The sequence below is a fragment of the Capsicum annuum genome, chromosome 2 (assembly GCF_002878395.1).
Source record: "Capsicum annuum cultivar UCD-10X-F1 chromosome 2, UCD10Xv1.1, whole genome shotgun sequence".
Classification (NCBI taxonomy): Eukaryota; Viridiplantae; Streptophyta; class Magnoliopsida; order Solanales; family Solanaceae; genus Capsicum; species Capsicum annuum.
The window spans coordinates 142697749-142721957 of NC_061112.1; the positions used below are offsets into that span (position 1 = coordinate 142697749).

Consider the following 24209-nt stretch of genomic DNA (forward strand, 5'->3'; position numbering starts at 1 on the left):
TCTCTAATCTATCTGAGGTTGTGGTATGGACTGCATGTGCATACTTACACTCTTCAGACCTCAATTTGTGAATGGAAATACACGGGATATGTTGTTGTTGAATGCACTTAGCAAGCAGCTACTAAAGTGAAAGACCAAAAATGCAGTGTTGGAACAAATTAAACAAAGATTCAATAGACAATTACAAATCTCTATGAGCTGGCCTACATTATCGAAAGAAAATGGGAAAAGTTTGATACACGAACCATCCCAAGTTCAAGTAGAATTTTGAAAATGATTGTATGCCAGAAGGGTGCAACATAGGCAACATACCATAATGCAAGTATTCAAAATTTAAACACATAGCTTATAGATGATGGATGATATATAGACTTATTTATTATAAATACAAAATACATACCGCTCGATCATCTGTCGCAATTCCACAAATGACAAACATGAGAAGGAAAGAGATGATAATTTCTACGGCAAGTGATTGGCCATTAGATCCAACTGGAACGGTACCAAAATAAGCTTCCGGGGTTACGTCAAACATTAGCACTAGAGTTACACTGGCCAAAAGCGAACCCATTAATTGAGCTATTATGTATAAAGGTGCCTGTAACACGTACATATATATGAAAATAACTATGTAACGTCTATATATGCACATAATAAAAAACTAAAAGATTTATTTTAAGTACGTACTTCTTTCCAAGGCAAGCGACGGAAGAGGGTGAAAGTAATAGTGACAGCCGGATTAAAATGTGCTCCTGATATATGTCCCACGGTGTAAGCCATGACCATCACAATTAGTCCCCATGTCACACATATCCCTGGGAACGTAACGCTCCCATATAACTTGTTCACTACAACCGATCCACACCCCGCAAATATTACGAAATACGTCCCTATGACCTCCGCAATCAACTGCCAAATTAGCCAAAAAACGATACAATCTCATCAAATAAATTATCAACTATGATAATAAAACACATATCAAGAAATTAATACTCGATACAGGGTCAATCGTAGCATAATAAATTAATTAAATTACCTTTTGAATAAGCACAACGACAGAAGTTGACGCACAAAATCCAACGTTGGTAACGGAGGCTCCATGGATTTTACCTTCTTCCATCTGGGAGATCTCTTCCCTCTTTGACGCCATTTTTTTTCAAGTGTTGAAAAGTGGGATGATATAAGGTGGTTATATTATACTTATATGATAGAAAAGGATAGGATTGCTTTTTTTTTTCTTTTTTTTTTCTTTTTTCTCTGGTTTGCTAAGTAGATAATTATAAGGATAATTCTTATTAGCAAGAGAGTGTTGGAGGCTGGACTTTAACAAAATGCTAACAAAATCCACAAGTATTATTATTATTATTATGATAGTGCAAGATTAAAAAGAAATATATTATAGGGATTGGAGTTTGCAGATTATTAATATTGAAACTCCATCCAGCACTATCTATCCAGAGCCCTCCTTCACTTTATTCACTTCTCTTTGCAAACCTAATCCAAAATGACAAGAAAGGAAAATAAATATACTAGAATTTGTTACGATTTATTAGGATCTTGGAAAACGTTTGTATTAGTGTTCTCGTTTGCCGTGATTATCTGTATTTACCTATTCTTATCCACATTTTAAGATGATAATTAGAGAAGTAAATAACATATGTAATTATTTGTGGCCAATCTAAAAGGTAGAAACCTTAAAATCCGGAAGCCAAAAAAGGAATAAGATTATCTCACCCCATATTTACCTCCAAACTAATCAAAGTTAATTACTACACAATATATGTTTTCAACTTATTTTATTGCTTATTAATGGTGGTTTAATATAATGTGATGCAAACTTCGATAGAAAATTATAAAAAGTTTGGGACAAGTTTAGGTCCAGCAACCTCCTTTATGGGACAATTAAGCGTTTAGGGTGCCTTAAATTAATGAAGGTTTTTTTTCTTTTTCAAAAAAGGGATAAAACTAAAAATTAAATGACGTGGTTAATCACAATCCACAAATTAAATGACGTATCTTTCCTGGATTTACACGTTTTTCTAAAGAATGGGGTTTACTTAATAAGGATTGGAGTGAAAAAGTTGGCGTTTACTTTTAATTTTCTTTTTTGTTACATTCGGGAAAGGAAAATGAAGGAGGAGTTTGAAGGTAGAGATTAAATTTTTTATCAATAAGATGAAAGTTTAGATGGTCAATCAATCGATAATTTTATGCATAAGTTCTCCTTTCGTTTGACACAAGTTTGAAAAACGCCACGCTAATGTACAAATTAAAACAATAAGATGTCTCTTCCACCCACATACATTAGGATTATGGTTTTCTTGGTTCTAATTATTTCGTCAAGAATATGATGTTTACATCACTCTTGACAATAGTTTTTAAGGCTCTCAACGGTTCAATTTTGCTTGGCTTTTCCCAAAATGTGTCTTCTTGTGTGACTGTGTGTGATTATGAAATCTGGTCTGATTGCAACGAAACGGCAAAAAAGAAATACTTTTTCTGATGTGCACGAGTGTGTGAGCAATTTTGTTTTGTTACTGGATTTTGTGGCAAATGAAGCAAACATATTTGTCATGTCTCTCTCATTATTTGACACGTTATAAGTCACTAAAAAACTGCAAAAAAGACAAATAATGCTGGCCAAAAAAAAAAGGGTAAACACCCCACCCCACCCCCACCCCGCACATTCACATAGTCCAAGTTCTATTGAAAAGTTACTGCCATTTCATGTAAATGAAGTCTTCAATAGCTAAATTTAATCCTTAAACGTTACAGAGATATTGTAGGCAGGATGTGTTTACTTAAAAAAAAATGAACTTTTGTACTGTGGTTCCATCAAAGCACCAACTAACTACCTCATCCCCACTACACTAAACAAAGTAGGTAACAAAAGTTCAGTGTTTTGGTAGAATTTAGTTGTCTAATACTCATCTAATCATACTTGCTAGTAAAGAAGCAGGGAGAAGTTACACCTGTAAAATGTTGTTAGCAACTCCAAACAGATATTGACACAAAGCCAAACAAGCTTCACTTAGAATATATAGCACTTAATACAACAAACTGTCACCATCAAATAAAAGCTACCATGGGAGGTTGAAAAGGAAAGCAATATAATTTTGAATTATAAACACAAATTACAGCTCAACAATGTGTTAAGATTGGATGTAACAGAGACATGTTGCTTAGCTACATGGTTCCTCGACCGAACAAAATAAACTGACAAGAATCAATTCAAAGTGTAAAAATCTGAAAATAGCTGAGACAACATCTAAAATCGCATAATAGAAAAGTAAACTGTTGGAACTTCCTGTACAGAATTGCGGTTTCAAGCATGTCGCTCTAATACATAATTACAATCACGAAAACCATGGTTCGATGAGGAGGAAACTTCAACTACCTGTATAAACTGCGTGGTTGTAATTTATGTTACAAAGGCCAAAGTTCATACACTATACTTCTACGACGTCATGTGATTTTCCAAATTATTGACCACTAAACAGTCACCTGGCATCTATCTAATAGCCCGGACTGCCAATTTTCAGTATCTATCCAGCTTTTCCAAATACAGAGAACCAATCTCACACAAGCCCCTGTGTTTCAAGAGGAAAAAGGGGATACACGAAGAAACAAACAAAGGAAAAATCTATCATTTTGAAGTAATTTTGGAGACACAACTAGGAACAGAGAGATCGGCTGGAGTGCATACCAGCGCCCTTTGTTGTAAATGTCTCAAACTTTGTTCCATGCTGACTTGTACCATCTCAGCGAGCATCTCCTTTGCTTTTCCTGATTGCTCCTCACAATCTATCTGAGATATGAGATTGGATACGATGTTCTCTAATGTGTCGGGTTCAAGCTCAGATCTCGGGTAAGGAGTGTCTCTCAGCAACCTGAGAAGTGTTTGTGCTTTAGTCCGAGACTTGGCTATTCCTTGAACAGTCAGCTCTAGGAGACCAGGAATCACACCTTCTCTGAGAATTGGTTCTCGGTATTTAGAGCGGTCACTCTGACACATTGTTAGGAGAGCTCCTACAGCATGTTCTCGGCTTTGCGCAGATCCACTTTCAAGCACTTCCACCACTGCAAGTACGCCCCCCTCTTCAGATATCAATGAATTCCTACCCTCTTCATAACACATCAAAGATTCTATGAGAGCAGTGCATCTTTCAGTAGTTTTTGAAGACTTTTTACAGGATTTGAGCAGAGAAACTGTAGAAGGAATTGGTTGTGCTTGCAGAATCAGTAGTAGATTGTCTTGATATGTTGACAGATTGGAAAGAGCCATCACGGCATCGGCCTTGGCTTGTGAACTGCCGTGCCTTATGATTTTGACTAGCAGAGGGAAAACACCAGAAGCACTAATTATGGGTTTAGTGGCAGGAGAAGCAGATAATGTGAGCAAAGAGGCAGTAGCATGATCCTGGAGAGTTGCATTCTCTGATTGAAGAAAGCCAATGATGGGTTCCAGAGCACCAGCTTCTATGATATTTATCTTGTTTCTGGAGGTGAAAAATGAAATACATCAAACAACTAAATTTGAAGCTCCAAAGATTATTACTTGCAATACTGTTTGAAGTTGGCAGAATTCACATTTAAAAATTTATTAGATTAGACCGCAGAGATGGTAAATAAACTTCCCTATCTGATGAAAAACAAGCCGTCCAGCAGTCACAGATAGGACGAAAACTGGCTCTCATTTCATTAGGTTTATGGTTTCTGTTGAACGTATTTATTCTTTAAATAAAAATGTATATTTTTTGGTCTAATTGAAATGATACTACAATGGATTTGAGTAGCCAAATGATCAAAACAGTAATCAGAATTAAGCTAGGATATATAGAAGTTCTTAATAACTAGTAACCCATTTCATAGTAGAGGATACTAACTTATTCTCAATGCCAACAGACAAATGTTATGGATTCTATCAAACAACTCTATTCATAAGGAATTAATGGAAGCTGGAAGGAGTGCACATACAGAATTTGAGATACAGAGCGAGAAGCAATGTAAAGGACAAAAGGACTTCTCGACATACAAAGAGAATGAATCTTAAACATGGTCATGATTAAGTAATGTAATACTGATGCAAATGAGTACGTTTCAATGCTTATTTCTTTGGGAGATAAATTGTAGAAAGGAATAATGGGAAAGGAGGGTCAGTTTTGTTTTCAACAGCACTAATTGAAATGTCAAATAGGGTACATTCCCCGCAAGAATTGGATCCAGATCACTTGACCAGTTTTGTTTACAACAGCACTAATTGAAATGTCAAATAGGGTACATTCCCCGCAAGAATTGGATCCAGATCACTTGACACTTTGGAACAATGAAGTTGGAGCATTAAACAGTACAAAGCAATCACTGAAATCTAACATGGTGCTAATAGTCTGATACTACAAGTCTATCAGAGTCATTCCACTTTAAAATTAAAATTCGACATTCCCAATACATGGTAACGGAAAGAACTATTCCCTTTGAGTGATCTGCAAATCTATACTGATCAATGTATTATTTCTATTAAAATAACAACACCCACGGTACAATAGAATATTATAATTAAAAGAAGAATTTCTTTATCAGTGCAAGGAATCCAATCCATGTGATAGCTTCACAAAAAAGATAAAAGAAAGGGAAAAAAGGAGACAAGCAGATGGGGTAAAGAATTTAAAAGAAGAAAATAAAAAGAAAGCGCATGTGGATAAAAGAACAACCCCACCTGCAAATTTAAGCAAACTTAAAGAATCCCATGCCAAGCGATCGATCGAAAAGCATTTTGGGTAAATATGCCTCTTAACTTTTATTAACTTTAATAAATCTTCAAACAGAGGCAACAACAGTATTATAATCTTTAAATAAACCAATCAGAAGTTTGAAACTAGTACAGTTACTCTGTTCAGTTTATCCAAGCCAATGGAAGACAATTCTTATCCTTGCGCGTATTGATGCTTCAAGAATCGGATCCAGAAGTAAATTAAAAGGAATCTCAATGAAACCCCACAAGAAAACTACCATTTAGAAATTAAAGTTTCAATCTTTATCACTGAAAGTGGAATTCTTTAAATAAAATAACCAGTATTTCCATTTTCTACCTGAATAAAAAATAGGACCATCTTTTTGCTGTCTCTTACTTTTCCCAGCAACCAAACAGAGCAGGGAAAAGAAAACAGTGAACATGACGAAAAAACAAAGACGAAAAAAGGCAAAAACAGAAGAAAAAGTATCAACTTCCCTCACTAATACACTGATTCCAAGGAAAAAGATGCATTAAATAGAAACGAAAAGCAAGAAAGTGATGGAAAACTGAAAATTCCAAAAATAATACTCCCTCCTTTCATTCATCTTTACTTGTCACAATTAGCTACACAGAGTCTAATTTGACTAATCTTAGAAGCCAAATTAAATTAAAATAATTTAAAAATTAAAATATTTGAAAACTATATAAAATAATTTTAAATTATTAGTCAAAAATTCACGCCGTTTGACTGTACAAGCGAAATTTGACAAGTAAGAATGAACTGAGGGAGTATTAACAAAAAGTACTTCAGAGAAAATCAAAACTAGCACGAAAACTCACAATCCCAAAACTGAAATTGGAATCATAATTAGCACTAATCAAACTCTTAATCAAGCCAATAAACAAAACTAAAACATACCCTTCATCTTTCACAGCAAGATTAAGAAGAGCAAGAAGAGCAGCTTCTTTAGATTCAAAAGATTCACAACGGAGCATATCGACTAGCGGTTTAACGGCGTTAGAAAAATGACGGCGGTAGCGTTGAGAAGTCTTGGTTAAACGGCGGATCTCTTTAGCCGCCTGTACTTTCAAAGTGACGTCATCAGAATGAATGAGAAAAAGCGTTTGCTGGACTGCGGAAGACGACGTCGTTAGACGAATATCACCGTCGGTGACAGTGCCGGCGGGAGTGTTAAGCTGAACGGAATATTCAGCTTCCGAGTCCATATTATTATTTGGAGAAATAGAAAGGTTATACTAATTATTATGGAGGAGAAGAAATAAATATCTGAGCTTATAGTAAGCTCAAGAGAGAGTATTATAGAAAGAGGTTAAAAGGAAAGGGACAGTTTTAGTTTTGTTAATATAGATAAATGTATGGTAGTTGTAGCAGTAAACAGAGCTTATGAAAGAAAAAAAAAAAAAAGAAACGTAAGGTTGAGATTTTATTAGAGGGAAATAAATAAAAAGGGGGTGCCGTGGCGTTAAGCAACAGTAATAAGAACCCACCACCTCACTAGCAAAGGTTTTTGTGTCCATCTATGGTCATATTACTCTTGTTTATTAAGTCACACACTTGGTTATACTAATAAAGAGTATTTTAGATAACAATAATAATAATAATATTATAAATATATTTACATTATAGTGAATGTTTATCAAGAATATAAATAAGATGATGCAGTTGTTGATATCTATTAGAATATAAATATCTATCTTTTATAGAGAAATTAAGAGTATTTTCTCCTATAAATAGAGAAATTTTGTTCATTGTATCTTCTGTTATAAATTATTTAAATTATAATGAATGTCTATCAAGATCTTAAAGTATCAGACTTTTAGTGTAAAATTAGGGTAAATTCCCTTATAAATAAAAATAAAAGAGCCTCCTTTATTGTAAATCATCCCCTGAGACTCTCTCTATTCTCTCTACTCTTTTTCTCTATTCTTTATTGTTTTATAACACTTATAACACGCTATCAGCACGAGACTCTGTCAAACAAACAAAGTGGGATTATAAATCTGAAGGATTTCAAGATTAGTAATTTTTTATGTTATCTTTCTTTTGCTACTACTAATATAATTAATATTGAATTTGAGAAAAAATAATTGGTTTGAAATCATTTATATTTTAAATTTATTCCTCAAGAACAATATTATCAAAAAGGATAATAATATGTTGGGTTCAAGTCCCATCGATTCATGCCTAAGACGTTTTTATATGGATAAGATGTTGAGTTTGAATCTCAATACACCATATTGATGATATTATGATGGCTAAGGCAAAATAAGGGGTATTTAATGAAAAGTCATAAAATTTGACCCATTGAATATGCTACATTCCATGAAATGAATGTGGTAGCAATATATGATAAGTCTGAAATATGACAACTTACTTCATTCTTGAGGTGTATGTGGTAGCAGTACATAATATGTGTGAAAGAAGATAAGTGATTGAATGCACGAATATACACGTGGAGGGATAATAAGGTAATGATCATCAAAAGTGATGATATTTTCACACGCTTATATGATTATAAGATATACTAGAGAAAAATTCTCTACATCATATGTATGCCTCAATTTGCTTCTGAAGTAGCAAAATCTTGAAAGAAGTTGTAAGCTATCATAATTTGATAGGTTTAAGGCACGATTATATTCCATTCGTGGGAATGAAAAACTTATTAATGCAAACGTGCACTTGATTGTGATTGTATCACAACTCACCTTCGAAAGAGGTTAAATAATTTTGAAATCTACTTCTGAAGTAGTAAATCTGAAATTTATTCATATAATAGCAAATCTGAAATTTACTAAAGCAAAAATACATATCATGGTAAACTTGGAATTTGCTAGATTAAAAGTTCATAAGTTGACATGAATGGTTGCGATGTCCCGAAGATGTGCATATTGAGTATTGAACATATATTGAAGAATTAGAAAATTCTTCATGAACTTTAATGTTGCTTGTTCTCATGATAAGTTGGTTTGACCAACTAATTTTAGAATTGGATCCCTCAAAATCTGAAAAGAATAAAAGGTGAATAAGGGCTCGTTCACCTATCATGTGATATGTTGAAAAGATGCATCAATAAGATGATAACATGTACATTCATAGTCAACCTACGTTTGACATTCATAAAGTTACTTATTCGATATAAATTGAGCATAATTTTCAGATTGTGTAATCAAGATAATTTATCTTGATGATGATGGTTTAACATTGAATGTCTTCCATAAATAGTTGAATCATTACTAATGAGAACAAAGTTTCATGTATTGGTATGAAATATGATATATTGCATACAATAGCACTTGTATGCATTATACCAATATATTATGATTATTTGTTTCCTTTCAATTGGTTCAAGGTCAGGAACCAACTATTTCATCTAATAATTTTAACGTGCGGTATACGATTAATAAATATACCATGATGCACAGAGATGGATTCCTCAAAGAAGATGGAGGATGCATGTTAGTTTTCCTAACATGGGGGGATTATAAGCAGTTATGAAATATGTTAGGAATAATCATTAGATTTTCATTCAAAAGATAATTCAAGTCAACTGCCGAAAGCATCTTATATTTAGCTGCAAGTGCTCCTATTTTGCATCCTTAAAAGATAAAGTTTATGCATGCGTGAAGCTTAATAGACCAACCGGTTCCAAATGAAACAATCCTTGAAAAAGATAAGGAGAAAATAATCATGATAAGAAGGCAATGTGCTCTTGAGGAACCTACTACATAACACTTCATGAAATCTTATGAGAGATTTAGGTACCTGAAAATAATAAAGTGATGAGATCTCAAAATGTTATGTCGCATTGTGAACCGATACAAAATAAGAAATCATCGACGATATCTTTGATACAATATTGGTGCAATATTGTAAAAGATTATGAGGATCTGAATTCTACGTTAATTTAAGCATGCTGACGTAGAAACATTTATCAAGTGACCTGAAAAGATGCATTTTGGTAAGAGTAAAACTTATTTGATTTGCAGTCTAGACACTTGACGATGTCACTCATGAAATGTTGAATATTGTCACTTGACAAAACTTATGCGAAAATTTTTAAGGATTCAAACTGCTTGAAGCATATAAAAGTTTCTCGGAAACTTATTTATAATCCTTATATTGTTTAAGTTTATAGCTTGAAAATCATTGAAACTCTTGGAGAGTTTTCAAAGCAATAGATTATTTGCTGAAATTCAAAATATATCGAATTGGATTGGTTATGAAGTATCATATCTTGGTGCAATTGAAGAACTCATGTACCTTGCAAATACTACAAGGCCTATAGCCTTTTCGGTTAATATGTTAGCAAGGTATATTTCTACTCTTACTAGGAGATATCGAAATGAGATAAGATACATGGGCTTATTTTATTCTAAAGATTGTAGTCCCGATTTTATTGGTCATGCTGATGTTGGGTACTCATCTGACCCGCATAAAGTTCGATCTCAAATAGGCTATGTGTTCATATGTGGGGGTACTGCCATATCTTGGAGATATACAAAGAGTCTATCGTAGCCACTTCATCGAATCATGCTGAGATAATAGCTATTCATGAAGCAAGCCGAGAATGTGTATGGTTGAGGTCCATGATACATCTCATTCGAGAAAATGTGGTATAAAATATGACAATCTACCCACAATTTTATACGGAGATAATGCATCATGCATAGCACATCTTAATGGAGGATTCATAAAAGGAGATAAAACAAAGCACACTTCATCAAAGCTTTTCTACATATATGAGCTACAATAAAATGGTGATATCAACGTGCAACAGATTCGTTCAAGTGAAAATGTGGCTGGTTTATTCACCAATTCCTCTTCAATTACAACTTTTAAGAAGATGGTGCACAAGATCGGGATGCAAAGGTTCAAGGATATTCTCATTAGGGGGAGTTAATTCGCGTTGTACTCTTTTTCCCTTACGAGGTTTTGTCCTACTGGGTTTTCCTTGTAAAGTTTTTAATGAGGCAGCCGATGTGCGTATTGTTAGAGATGTGTACTATTTTTCCTTCACTAGATTTTTTTTCCTATTGGGTTTTTCTAGTAGGATTTTAACGAGGCTCATTATCTATCTAGACATTCGAGGGGGAGTGTTATAAATGCGTTTAAATTATAGTGAATGTCTATCAAGATCTAATAAGATCTAGTTGATGTCTATCAGGATTTAAAATATTTGACTTTTAGTGTAAAACTAGGGACAAATTCTCCTATAAATAAAAGAATTTCTTTCATTATAAATCATCCCCCAAGAGAAGAAATAAGAATTACTCTTTCTATTCTCTCTACTCTTCTTCTCTATTCTTTATTGTTTTATAACATCTTCAATCTTATAGTCTTGTTATTCTTACTTTATTTTATAACAAATAAGATATTGTGTGTAATTTTAGTAGGCATAAAAGGGCAGTTAAGTGCATTAAAATTTTCACTGTATGCAAGATTTGAAAAAGGAACCCACCATAAAAATGTGTATGCAAGCTATTTTCAAAACTTAAACGTGTGACCTTCTGGTCACACAGCAGAAACTTTACCAGTCTTAACTCTATTTGTAGAAATAAGGAGATTGTTTTGCTTAATTTAAAGATAATGTTAGGGAGATTCGGCTCATGTCGTTTTTCTTTCTCTCCATTTTCTCAAGTTCTTGCTTGAATTGGAATTATGTGTCATGATTTAAAATATATAATTGAGATTCAATTAATTACATCATGAGAAATGTTCCCAATTTAAATAAAACTTAGAAAAACTATAATAAAACAAAAATTCAATAAAATATTAAATTATAATAAATTTTTATGAGCGAGTAATAATTTTATATGAAAATATGTATTAATTAATTTCAATTTATAATAACAGTGTATTAAAATATTTATTGAATTAGTATGTGACTGGAAGCAAGTTTTTTAAAAAATAATAATTTAGTATTTAAAATTAAATATTTTGAATTCCAAGTTAGAAAATGAAATCACCTATATAAAATTTTAAGAAAGAAACTTACAAATGTAAGTTCAAATTATAAAAAGATTAATTGAAGTTAATCTATTTCACCATGCTTTCTTACTCATATAAAAAGTGACATGTAGTATAGTTAATCAAAAGTTAGCGGAGACTTAGAAAAGCAATGTCTAAATTTACCTAATTGAGTATCGAATATGGAATGAGAAATATATTTTAAAAAAGTAAAAATAAAGTATGTTTTTTACCTTACTTGGCGGGGACAGAGAAGGCTTTTGTCTTTTTTATTTTATTATTTTTCCTTCCCCAACGGCTTTTGATAGTTGGTTGGTCTTTGGTATTCTTTTTACCAAGGTGGTTTGGCTATTAGGAGTGTGCTTTACCCAACTTTTAATCTTATCCATATGAAAAGGAAAAATTATTTATACTAGTAGGATGGATAGTAGATAAGGTAAAATATTTCATTACTTAATTTATAATAATATTTATATTTTAGATTTTATTCTTAACTCAATGATATCTCATGTTTTTGTTTGAATAAAATTGAAATTATTTTATCTCACTATTTAATTAAAATAAATTAATTTAATTTTTTTAATCTAAAATTATAATCCTAAGATAATTTAATTTACGGACCAAATCAACCTTTAATTTACGGACCAAATCAATCTAAAATTATAATCCTAACATAATATATTTCTGCATTGCATATGAGTTATGACTCCCAAGGATAAAGAAAAAAGTTGTCCACGCGCCTTTTTAAAATATGTATATTTTCAAATTTGAAATTATATCATAATTTATCTAAATTTAAAATTTTGAAATTTAATATGTATATGAGATAAGAGTGAGCTACTCGAATGATAACAACTTTGAAGTTGTGAGTTCGGGTCTTCAAAAGACCAAAAAGGTGAAAAATCATGTAGAAAAACTTTGTTTTTTAAAAAATATCTTAAAACATTTGTTATTTTGTTTTTGTTGACTTATAATTAAAATTGAATCCTTTGCAAATTGTCCGCTCTCATCTCATATTAAAAACGTGCCCACTTTCATTTCAAAAGTTTGAAAAAAAATATATGCATAAGGACATTTATAGAAATTAATTTTGAAAACACGAGTTGTACTCCTTTTAATTCCTAAGAGAAAAGTAAATATAACTATTTTCAGCTCCCATTGCACGAACACAACACACACAAAAAAAAAAGCTTGACTGACACGTGGCACTATTTTTTAATAAAAAAATGGGCCATTTGGAACTTCATACAAAACACAACTACGTACAATCTTTTTAGAGAAAATATCGTACTCATGAATTAATAGTTTCTTAGATAATTAAAGCCGAATTGCTTTTATTGGCTGTCTGAAATTGCCGACGACGAGGGACCAGAAAGGTAGGGGTCCACCATATATATATATATATATATATATATATATATATATATATATATATGAAAAATTTTAGAAGTAGCAATTCTGTATCCTTAATTATAACTTTTATAGTAACAGTTTCATAATTATGAAAAATAGCAAATTGTATTTATATTTAAGTAAAATGTTGCTATATAAATACATATACAAATATATATGTATTACTCATAAATACATATGCACAACTAAAAAATACATATTCTTCTATTACTATGAAGTGGGTAAAATATTGCTACTTTTGCTATAAGTTGTAATTTTAAAAAAATATTGCTATTTATTGTAATTATAGTCTTAAGGGTGCTAGTTTCTGTAATTTTTCCTATATATAATACTCATTCGTTCCTTATTAGTTGTCGTCCTTACTAAAAATAAATAATATTTAATACTTCTCATTTTATACAACATAATTAGTTATTTGTTTCTACTTTTACACTTAATAATAACTATGAAATAATACAAAAAAATTAATAATTTAATCAAATAACTTTTAGTTAATACTTTTCTGATACGCAACTTAAAAAGATAACAAAAATATGAATGGAGGGAGGAGCCAAATATATTAATAAACCCGTGGGTCAGAATAAGATGCCTTGCATAATTATGGCAATATGGCAAATACCTTTCATCGGTTTAAAGTATTAATTTATGTGCATTGTGGTTGTTGTCGGGGGGGATTTTTTTTTTTTTTTCCTTTTTCTTATGTCCACTTATAATTTTAGATAGAAGAAAGCAAGTTTATTTAATTCTTTTTATATAATGAAAATAATATTTATAGAATGGATTATAAAATATCAGAGAATCCAATGGATAGACCAGTCAAAAAAATAAAAAAAAAGAAGGCCTACAATTCTTGTATGTGGAGTATATTGTTTGATAAAACGTTATTGGCAGCCGTTTGACTAAACTAGGCTCTTAGTACCAACTTTTCAATTCAATAGTTTAGATTCCCCCTAGTTTGTTACGTACTATTACATTTTCTCATGTGCATGGTAATTGATATAGTAAGAACTTTAGTATGATTAATTGTTTGTGTGTATTGATTTATTTAAAGTATTTTTTATAGTGTGTGTAAATATAAATATATATATATATATATATATATATATATATATAAAGCATTTATTATTAACTCAATTAGACAAAAAATAAGTCAAAAGACTTTCTCTTAGGTGATAAACGAAAAGCTTTAACCCATCCCAACATACTCTTAAGGACCTATATGGCCAAAGATTTTCTAAGTAGTTTTTGAAAAAAAAAAAAATTGACAAATAATGTTTGAGCATACAATTTAATATTATTTGACAAATAATTCAAATCGAAATAATAGAAAAAGCTAGTATTTTGATCAAATTTCATTTTTTGAAAATTTTTAAAAATAGAACGTATTTCTCGAATACTTAATTAAACACATAGCAAAAGTACTTCACCAAAAAGATAACTTATTAAAAATTATTCAAGAGTTTATGGCGAAACGTCAGCGAAGTATATTGAGTATGAGTAGGCCCTTTAATTTGACTATTTCTTTTTCAGCCATTTATTGTTGTTCTAGCGTTGAACTCACATTTTTATTGATTGGTGGGAGTTAATAGGTCCTTTGTCATGATTATTAGCTAATTAATAATGTGATTCAAGTTAATAAAAAAGTAGTTGCGATTTAAGAGCTCATATTGTTATTGGGTAGATAAGTTGAAAGTGTAATCCTAAGTTGCCACGTGTTTGTAGTGTATTCGTAGAGTACACTTTTTGTATAAGGCATCTAACCTAAAAATTATTCACCCTATGAAAAAAGAGTATTATATTATATTCCTATCTTGGGTTTCAAGTGATTATTCATTAAGCTAAGTTTTAACTTTCTATTTTCTACCTTCCTCCTAACTTATTTTCTCTTGGCTCTTGCTGTATAAAAGTGTATAAAGCATAATATATTAATAGACTAATAGTACCACCCACCCACCCCAAAGCTTTGTCACTCTACATATGATATTTTTCGAGTTCTTTCTTTTCTTAATTATTTTTTAAGTCTTGTTAATTAATTTATATTTTGGACGGAAAGATAAAGTTGTAAAAGTGTAATAGTTTAGGCACGCACTTTCATTATGATCTTCATTTTCTACTTAAGTTGTCATCAGAGGTGGAGCCAAGATTTCAATTAAGGGGTTCAATATTCAAAAAAAACTTAGTCGAAGAGGGTTCAACACCTACTATAACCACATAAAAAATAATTTTAATTATGTATAAATTGTATATTTTTTCGTCGAAAAAAGATCGGCCAAATCCCCTAAACATGGCTGGCTCCGCCTCTGCTTGTGATCATCAGGTCTTTAGTAAGCAATAAGATAATACGCGAGTATGGATATTTACTTAATATCTAGTTTAATGCTTAGTTGATTTATCATTTAAAAATGAAAAAGATTTATAAAAATGGGTAAGAAATTACAAGGCGGGAAATTGAATAAGGAGCGGATGCATGTAGTCCTTGTTGGGTGCTTGAGCACCCACTAACTCCAGTAAATTTTTTATATATTTATATAGAAAATATAGTAAAATCGATTAGGATCAGGGGCTGAGCTACCCTTTGCCGACAGCGAAAAGTTATGCTATATATACATAGTTAAAATTATTTTATATATATATATATATTAGATGTTGAATCCTCTTCGATTAGTTCGAATATTCATTTATGATCCCCTTAGTAAATATCCTGGCTCCACCACTGGTTAGGATGTGTTGTTAAGCACACATAAATAAAAGTAGATGTTGGGTGCTTTGTCTTTGGTGTGGAACTTAAGCACCTTGATGCTTGAAGTGACGTGGGTTTAGTTCTTGGCAGCAACACACTTTTTTTCCTTAAAAAAAGTGAGTACTCACAACCTTTAAATCCTAAATCCGTCCTTGAATCGAATCTTCACTAACAATATGAAAGTTCATGTAGCCAATCAACATGACTACTACTCCCTCCGTCCCATTTTACCCGTCCCAAATTGGGATGATACATCTATTAAGAAAATAATGATTGGTAATGTAACTTTATCATTTTACCCCTCTTAATTGTGTCTGTTATTAGTTCCAATATTGATGGATGACTAATAACAAAGAGTAATCAATTACACTAAGGGTATAATGGAGAAAAAAAATTTGTCTTGTCTTGATAAGTAAAAAAGGACAAGTAAAATGGGACATCAAATTAGAAAATTTGGGACGGATAAAATGGGACGGAGGGAGTATGTAATATTTTTATGTAAGTTGTGTGGGTTGACGTAAATACCATGCACGAGTAATACCTTTCTTACACATTTTTACTGACAAGTCTTTAAAAATAGTATAACTTTTGCATGTAATAGCTTGAAGAAACCAAACGACAAATCAGGAGATTACAGAGATCAGAATATGTTCTTGAAACTACACATGTATGATAAATATGTAATTTCAATTTGAACAAAATATAGAGAATTGAAATATTCTCAAGATGAAATGCAATATGATCTATATTTTTGCTTTTCTCTATAATAAAGTGTGAATGGGAAATGGGAATATTCCTACAGACATATAACTTAATGATTGGTGGATAGAAATCAATATCATTCAAGTGCTTGATATAGTTCATTTTTCAAATGTGGGATCCTAATCTTTGACATGATATTTATTGACAAATTAAATCAAAGGGTTGATTAATGGTCTTTTGATTAAGACTAGACGTATTCCATTATGGAGACCAATTGCCCTACTGCACGTTGTAACACTGCTGTTACTATCAATCAAATTTGATATAAACAAAAGCTCTCTGATATTCATTGTCTCTCTTCTTCCAAAATTCCACGATGCTTGCTCATTGCTACTCCCAAATGGGTCCTATCCGGCGCAAATTTGAATTAGTTGAGCTTCAATGTGGGTATCGGACACCGAAGGAAAAAAATAATTCATTGCATCCTTTTCTTCTAGCAAAGTACAATTTTGAGTTGTTATAGGCCTCTGCTGTGGTGCTAATACATCCCCCCATCCCCCACCCCAAACCCAACACCCCCAACCCCAGGAATTCATGTAATAAAATTACTACACAATTTCTTTTTTAATTAGTATTTTATATGATGATTCATGTTTGACGTCAAGTTCAAAAAAGAATGAAAGATATTAGACACATATGTCAAGTAAATTTAACATACCAAAAGTCCAATGACTTTACACATGATGTAACGTTTTTATGACTATAAAAATGTCACCGAGGATAACATTAGAATTTAAATAAGTTAAGAGTGGCATGTAAAATGAAATATATTTTATAAGTACAATTCTTCTTGATACTTAATGGTCAATGCCACTACTTGAAGATTAATTAGGTAAAGTAAAACAAGTGGGTTAAAATCAACTAGGAGGAAATAGTAGTGTAGTAAGCTAGCTTTACATTGACAACGTCAAACGTCAACAGTAGCAACTTGAGTGTGAAGGTGGAATGTGACATTCTCAACAAGCTAGACTCCCAATGGGCCGAGTATGCATACATAGGCCCAATAGATTTTGAGGCCCGTCTTGTTTGTCAACATTCGACGGAGATGTAAACAACATAAAACCCAAGTGTTTCCTATATAATTATCATCTCTCTCAATTTTTTAATAAATTACTGAAAATCCCATATATGATACATTACTCGATTATATGATACATAATTAACATATTTAATGCGGTTAAATATGCAATAAGCGGTAATTAAGCATTATCCTGTTTAATGAAATCCCATAAAAATAGGAAGTGTCGTTTTTAATACATAATTAGCGTAATAGTAGAATGTTACACCAAATTCATTCCTGATACATAAATGAAAGTTATGATACATAGCAAACTGGTACATAACTTGCCAACTAATTGACTATAAAAAAGGAAAATAACGGTAAAAAAGGAGATAACAACGCAATTAACGCAACTCTGATTGGGATATGTCTCTTGAGTCCTAAAAATTAGTGTCAGCTTCATAATTAAATTTTGAATTACCAAAAACAATATCCTTCGATGAAAATTCGTCCAAATTCTCTCATCTATGTTTTCTTCTTCTGATTTCTTTATTTTGAATACGTCATGAATATCTCTATTCTGTTGAGATTTTACAGTATTTGAATGAATAAACTTCAATATGAACAATACAAAAGTAATGAAATTGTTGTTGGAGAAAGTATTTCTTTTTTTAGATTGATTTCAAAAAATAATTCCCTTCGATGAATATTCCAAAAAACAAATTCTCTCATCTCTGGTTTCTTTTTCTGATTTCTTTATTTTGAATATGTTATGAACATCTCCGGGTGTGTTTGGTATGATGGAAAATATTATCCTGGAAAAAGTTTTTCTGGAAAATAAATTGGTTTTCTACTTATTTTCTCATGTTTGGTTGGTGAGTGAAAAATATTTTTTCGGAAAAGATTTTATAGCGTTTGGTTGGTGAGTGAAAAAATATTTTTTAGAAAATACTACTAACTGTTAGCTAGTATATCACTGTCTGAACTAATTTAAGCATAGCAAATAATATCAATATCGAGTATTAAAATATTACAAGTCACTAAATTTTAAGCAATCACTAATTAGCAAGCATAGGAGACACTTTTCAATATTTTTGCAGGACAATCTCAAGATACTACAATCACTAGAAATGCAATTGAACGACAAGCTTATTCAACATTGTGAAACAAGCTACAACGATGACAAAATGAAATATGCAATGAGCAAAAGTAATATAGGTAAGTTTTCCTCTATGTACATGAAAATAACAATACATTCAACGAACATTGGAAACAGAAAAGAATTCGGGCTTTAATGTTTTTTATTTCAAGCAGTGAAAATTGGAGGAAAGCACAGTGAAAAATGTTTCTAAGTAATTTGAATTTTTTGAGTAATGTGAATTTGAGTGTTGTTGGGGTGGGGGAGAGGGGGTGGGGGCATAAAAGTCACATCTATCATTTTCTGAAAAATGACTTCCCTTGACCCATGAGGAAAGTCATTTTCCATTAAATAGAGAAAAATGAGTCATTTTGGAAAACATTTTTTCAATATTCTAGTACAACCAAACAAAGAAAAATAAGAAAATATTTTTCAGAAAACATTTTCCATCATACCAAACACACCCTCCATTCTATTGAGATTTTACAGGATTTGAATGAATAAAATCAACACGAACAATATAAAAGTAATGAAATTATTGTTGGAGAAAGTGTTTCGTTCTTAAGTTGATTTCGACAATCGCAATCAAATTTGGTATTGATTAATCAAGAAAAAAATTGAGGCCAGATACGTGGTCAAAGAAAATTCATCGCCAACGATGATTCGGAACGACAATGAAGTATATATTTATGTTGAGTTCAAGAATAATATTTTTGAATTTGTAATGTAGCTCGAATGATGGTATATTGGTGTTGTAATATGATACATTACTACTTATAACTGTTCAATTGCATATGGAAAACGAATCTAATATGTTTTTTAATATGTTTCATATGATACATTAGTTTCATATGTTTCATACGAGACGATTAGTAGAATACTGTTGTTGGTTTATACGATACATTTCTCATCGTAGTTTTTAATATTGTATCATATTTTATTTAAGTATTATTTTCTGATATTGTATTTTTTTTCTGATACATTTAGCTAGGGTTATTTGTTGGTTGATGTTCTTTACTGTAGTAATATGATACATTACTGGTTATGACATTTTAGCGTACACAAAAAACTAATATCATAGGAGACAATGAATAGAATAATGTTGTTGGTTATTATGATACATTAGTAATTACGTTTTTCAATAATGCATTATATTTTTAAAACAAACATGTTAAAATTTTTTGATGTTGAATATACTGATATTTTAATTTATTTTCTGATACATATAGTTGTCCAGTAACATATGATGAAAAAATATGCATTTATACAGCTACGTGCTAAAATATCTTAATGAAAAATGTAGTTAGATTATGAAGACATCTTGCTTGCTGATACATAAATTGTTGTGGAAGATATGGCCGAGAAGGTCACAAAAGATGCATCTGTGACTCCTTACGTTACAGTGAGTGAAATATATATACACTAATACGTTACAAATGTAAAAAATACATAACTTTAATAAAACTTTGTACATATTGGTATATTAAGATTGTTACTGATATATTATAAATGGTATTGATAAATTATCAAGTTTGAAAAAGTGACGTAATGATATATTTTATGATACATCATATATGATACATTATATAATACATTTGAAAACTTCAATTTATGTCATCAATTGTATGATACACCATATATAATTTGTAAACAAGGTACATAACTTGATTTAATTTTACAAGAATATAGATTGTTTAATTAGTAGAATCTGATACATTCTAATTTTTGAATTTACAAGCTTAGCATGTATTGTTTTTCTTGTTGTTGTTGATATATACATTTATATCTGATTTACGATGCAGAGATGAATACCTATGTGATATATTGTGTGATATGATACATTACTGAAAATTGTATTAGAACTTATGATACATTAGTATGATATATTACATTGGGTAAAGAAATGTACCTAGTATATTTCATTTAAAACCTAGAACATTTTGATGTATTATAGAATTTAATTTTATAATTTATTGCATATCAATATAAGTGATGCAAAAAAGATAAACAAATGATGAGTGAAACATTCAATAACTATACTTAATCAAAAAATTTCATAACTTCTTTGTCCAAAAAACAATTGCATATAACTTAAAACTGTAATTTGGGTCACTAAGATACTACTGTTCACAAGAAAGATGTCAGAAACTTCGTAAATACTCTAAGGCAACAATAGTTGATTCATCAGTCGGTGAATTTGACCTTAGTCTTGGTGGATCTTCATTGTCGCTAGCATATCCTTTCCTACCGTTGGTCACTCCATAGATTCATAAGAGTGTTATGTATCTCTTCCGATTATATTCTACATTAAAATTAGATGAAGAAATTGAAAGTCCATCACCAAAAAACAAAGCAAAACTTACTATTGAAACTCCATAGTCCCTGAACATAAATGTATCTTGGAGTTATTTAGTACAGTAAGAAAATAACATAACAAAACAAAATGGCAGACCGATTAAATTAGGAACTTATAACAACCATCACTGACAAAACTAGAACTTAAATTACCAAGATATCAAGGAAATTCCTTATCAAGATGGAGTGTTTTTCTCTTTTCATCAATTCATTTGACAAACTTGGCACACGTTGCATGGCTATATGTTGCAAGAAGGAAGAAGAAATAATGAAAAAATTTCAATAAAATCAAATTACAGATCTTTATCGCAAAAACTGTCTAGAGATGTTAAGAAAGTGAAAAAGTGTGATATAATTTTACTTTCTGCTTCTTTAATCTTATAATAAAGTTGCACAAGTCTTGTGTCTCCTTTTACTGTATAGATGCATAAATTAATATTCTTTTCCTTTCTAGATCAATGACTACTTTGGACTGTGAATATGAATGAATCTCTCTCAGAAAAGTTAAAACGATAAAATTCAACGAGAGGTAAAGAACAAATCATAACTTCTAGCACGATCAATAACTTTACTCTTAACTACAACAATGATGCTACTTGATTACCTTACAAAAGCGGTACTTTCTTACACCTGCACCAAAGATGACCTACTTCACCACCTTAATTCCATCAATCTCTTACTTATTTCATATAAAAATTACTCAAGGCCAACATAAAGAAATTACATTGCCATACATTATGTAACCATATTGAAAAGCATCAAGATTGCTATACTAGGTATCAAAAATGCAACTCCGTACTGACTAATATTGGTACTCATCTTTCATACCATTTCAGATCGAAGTTTTTCCTTGTAAGGTCTATCCACTTCAGTGACTCGCAAAAAAATTGCATACAATGGTTCATCAAGAATTTCCATGTCATCTCTCTGTAATACAAGAAATTACTCCTATGCCAAAGGGAAAGTATCACGGTATAACAGAAAGCATGCAATGACTAATTGACCTTAGATTTATCTATCGTAATCAGTATATTAAATGTATCAGGATTAAATGATAGCCAAAATCACAAATAAGATATCTTATGTCTCAGAAAGCATGAAAAGACTAATTGACCTTATATTTATATATCATAATCTATATTTTAAATGTATCAGGTATAAATATTAACCAATATCACAAATCTATTATCTTATGTATCAGAAAGCATATAAAGGCTAATTGACCTTAGATTTATGTATCAGATATAGTATATTGAATGTATCAGGTATGTAACGAACAAAAATCACATGTAAATCTTAAGATGTATCAGAACACGTTGCTAAAATAACAAAAATTCATAACGCGTCGCTTTAGATCACAAAAATTCGCGTCGCTAAAATAACAATAACTTGTTTTGGAGAAATCCATCGATCAAATACATAAATAACATACTTTTGGTAATGGGTCTCTTTTCAGAACTTCCTTTCTTGTTTCCTTTGAAATAGCAACACTCGTAGCATCCCGTAACTTCTTCATGATTGTGGGATTGTTTCGATATTTAGATCTATTTTTATGAAAATCAACGTCTTTATAATCGAAGTTACCAGGAACAAATCCAGATATATCAATTTCATTAGAAGTTGACTGAAATTAAGTAAGTCCCAAACCAAAAGAGGGTCCTGACTCCATTAATGTTGTCATAATGTTTAAAGAACATAAAATTGAAGAAGGATTTCTTAAATTTCTAAACTAATAAATAAAATCATCAACTAGAAATAAACTAACCTCCAATTAATTTTGAATAATTAAGTTAATTGATTAATTGTAATGGAGGATAACCGTTGCTGCTTCAAGATAAGATTTTGGGATAATCTTTGCCACTAATGTCGTGATTTTAGGCTATAAATCAGTAGTTGGGTATTGTGTTGAGCTATAGGTTATAATGTATCAGCTTAAATGTGTGTGTTTACTATTAGAAGAAATTTTTGTAATATGTTTATTAGGATGGTATTTAAAGTAATATAGAAAAGTTAAGGTGTTGAGTTATGTAATTTTACTTTTAGTACCACAACTTAACTTATCATCACTATTTAAAATTTCAATCCTTTTAAATAATTAGATAAATTTTTATTTTTACTTAAAAGTTCAGATGCAGTACTGAAGAATGTGATGTATCTGTATAAAATTAAATAATGTATCTGAAAGAATATTACGTATTCATGTGGAATGAATTAGATATATTTAGTAATTTTCAAAAAAGTCGAGATAGAAAGTAATTAGCTCCAAAAGACATGAGTGTTGGACAATAAAATTCTCGAGATCAAAAATAATAATCGAGATAAGAAAAATACTGCAACAATCAATTTATTGATTTCAATGCGAGTGTTACAATCTCTATGATTCATCTGATTAACCTTTTCAACTATAAATTCAAGGACTTCGAGTTTGATCTTGAACTTTAACTTGAACTTGACAGACTTATTCTTGACTTGTGCTTGAATCCAAGGGCTTGGTAGCTTTTTCTTAAATCTTGTGGTCTTGATCTTGAACTTGAACTTAATTTGAAGACTTGATGAACTTGATCTCGACTTGTACTTGAATTCAAGGGCCTTTGAGCTCGTTCTTGAATCTTAAAGTCTTGATCTTGAAGCTTGAACTTTGTTCCTGAATCTTGAACTCTTGATCTTGAAACCTTGAGCTTGTTCTTGAACCTTGAACTCTTGATCTTGAAATCTTGAGCTTATTCTTGAACCTTGAACTCTTGATCTTGAAATCTTGAGCTTGTTCTTGAATTTGTAGAGAAATCTGCTGCTTTGATCCACGATCTCTCTCTTGCTTTTTGTCAAACTTGTTCCTCCTTTTCTGAATTATGAGGCCCCTATTTATAGTTGTTGGAAGTAGAGAGTCATGATAAACATGAACTTCCTTTGACCAATCAGATTTAAATTACATGACATTTCTTATGAGTTTTTAATTTACTGCATCATTTTGACACGTGACATGGTTCTATTGACTCCTTTACTTGACTTGACATGCCACATCATTTGACATGTGGCACCAGATTGGGCCTCTAGAGCATGATGACATCTTGGGTTTGA

The 24209-nt window shown here is 31.1% G+C and overlaps 2 protein-coding genes across 3 annotated transcripts in view; both read right to left on the reverse strand.

Annotated features, from left to right (window-relative positions):
• LOC107860109 (probable aquaporin NIP-type) overlaps nucleotides 1-1570 on the reverse strand; it is a 5627-nt gene extending 4057 nt beyond the window's left edge. The window contains exons 1-3 of the mRNA XM_016705351.2: nucleotides 1037-1570; nucleotides 688-909; nucleotides 401-598 (exon numbers count right to left, since the gene is read on the reverse strand). Of these exons, the coding sequence (XP_016560837.1) occupies nucleotides 401-598; nucleotides 688-909; nucleotides 1037-1150 (534 nt within the window). The 5' untranslated portion in view covers nucleotides 1151-1570. The remainder of the gene's footprint in view (nucleotides 1-400; nucleotides 599-687; nucleotides 910-1036) is intronic.
• Nucleotides 1571-3257: 1687 nt separating this feature from the next.
• On the reverse strand, nucleotides 3258-7162 carry LOC107860110 (U-box domain-containing protein 2). 2 transcript variants are annotated; one of them, XM_016705353.2, is made up of 3 exons: nucleotides 6654-7153; nucleotides 3707-4499; nucleotides 3258-3590 (listed from the first exon to the last, which is right to left on the reverse strand). In XM_016705353.2, exons 1-3 carry the CDS (start codon nucleotides 6959-6961, stop codon nucleotides 3579-3581), a joined length of 1113 nt encoding a protein of 370 aa, XP_016560839.1. In that variant the 5' UTR covers nucleotides 6962-7153; the 3' UTR covers nucleotides 3258-3578. The 2 variants fall into 2 exon arrangements, with proteins under 2 accessions (XP_016560839.1, XP_016560838.1); XM_016705352.2 differs by having other exon boundaries at nucleotides 3258-4499; nucleotides 6654-7162.
• Nucleotides 7163-24209: the final 17047 nt, after the last annotated feature.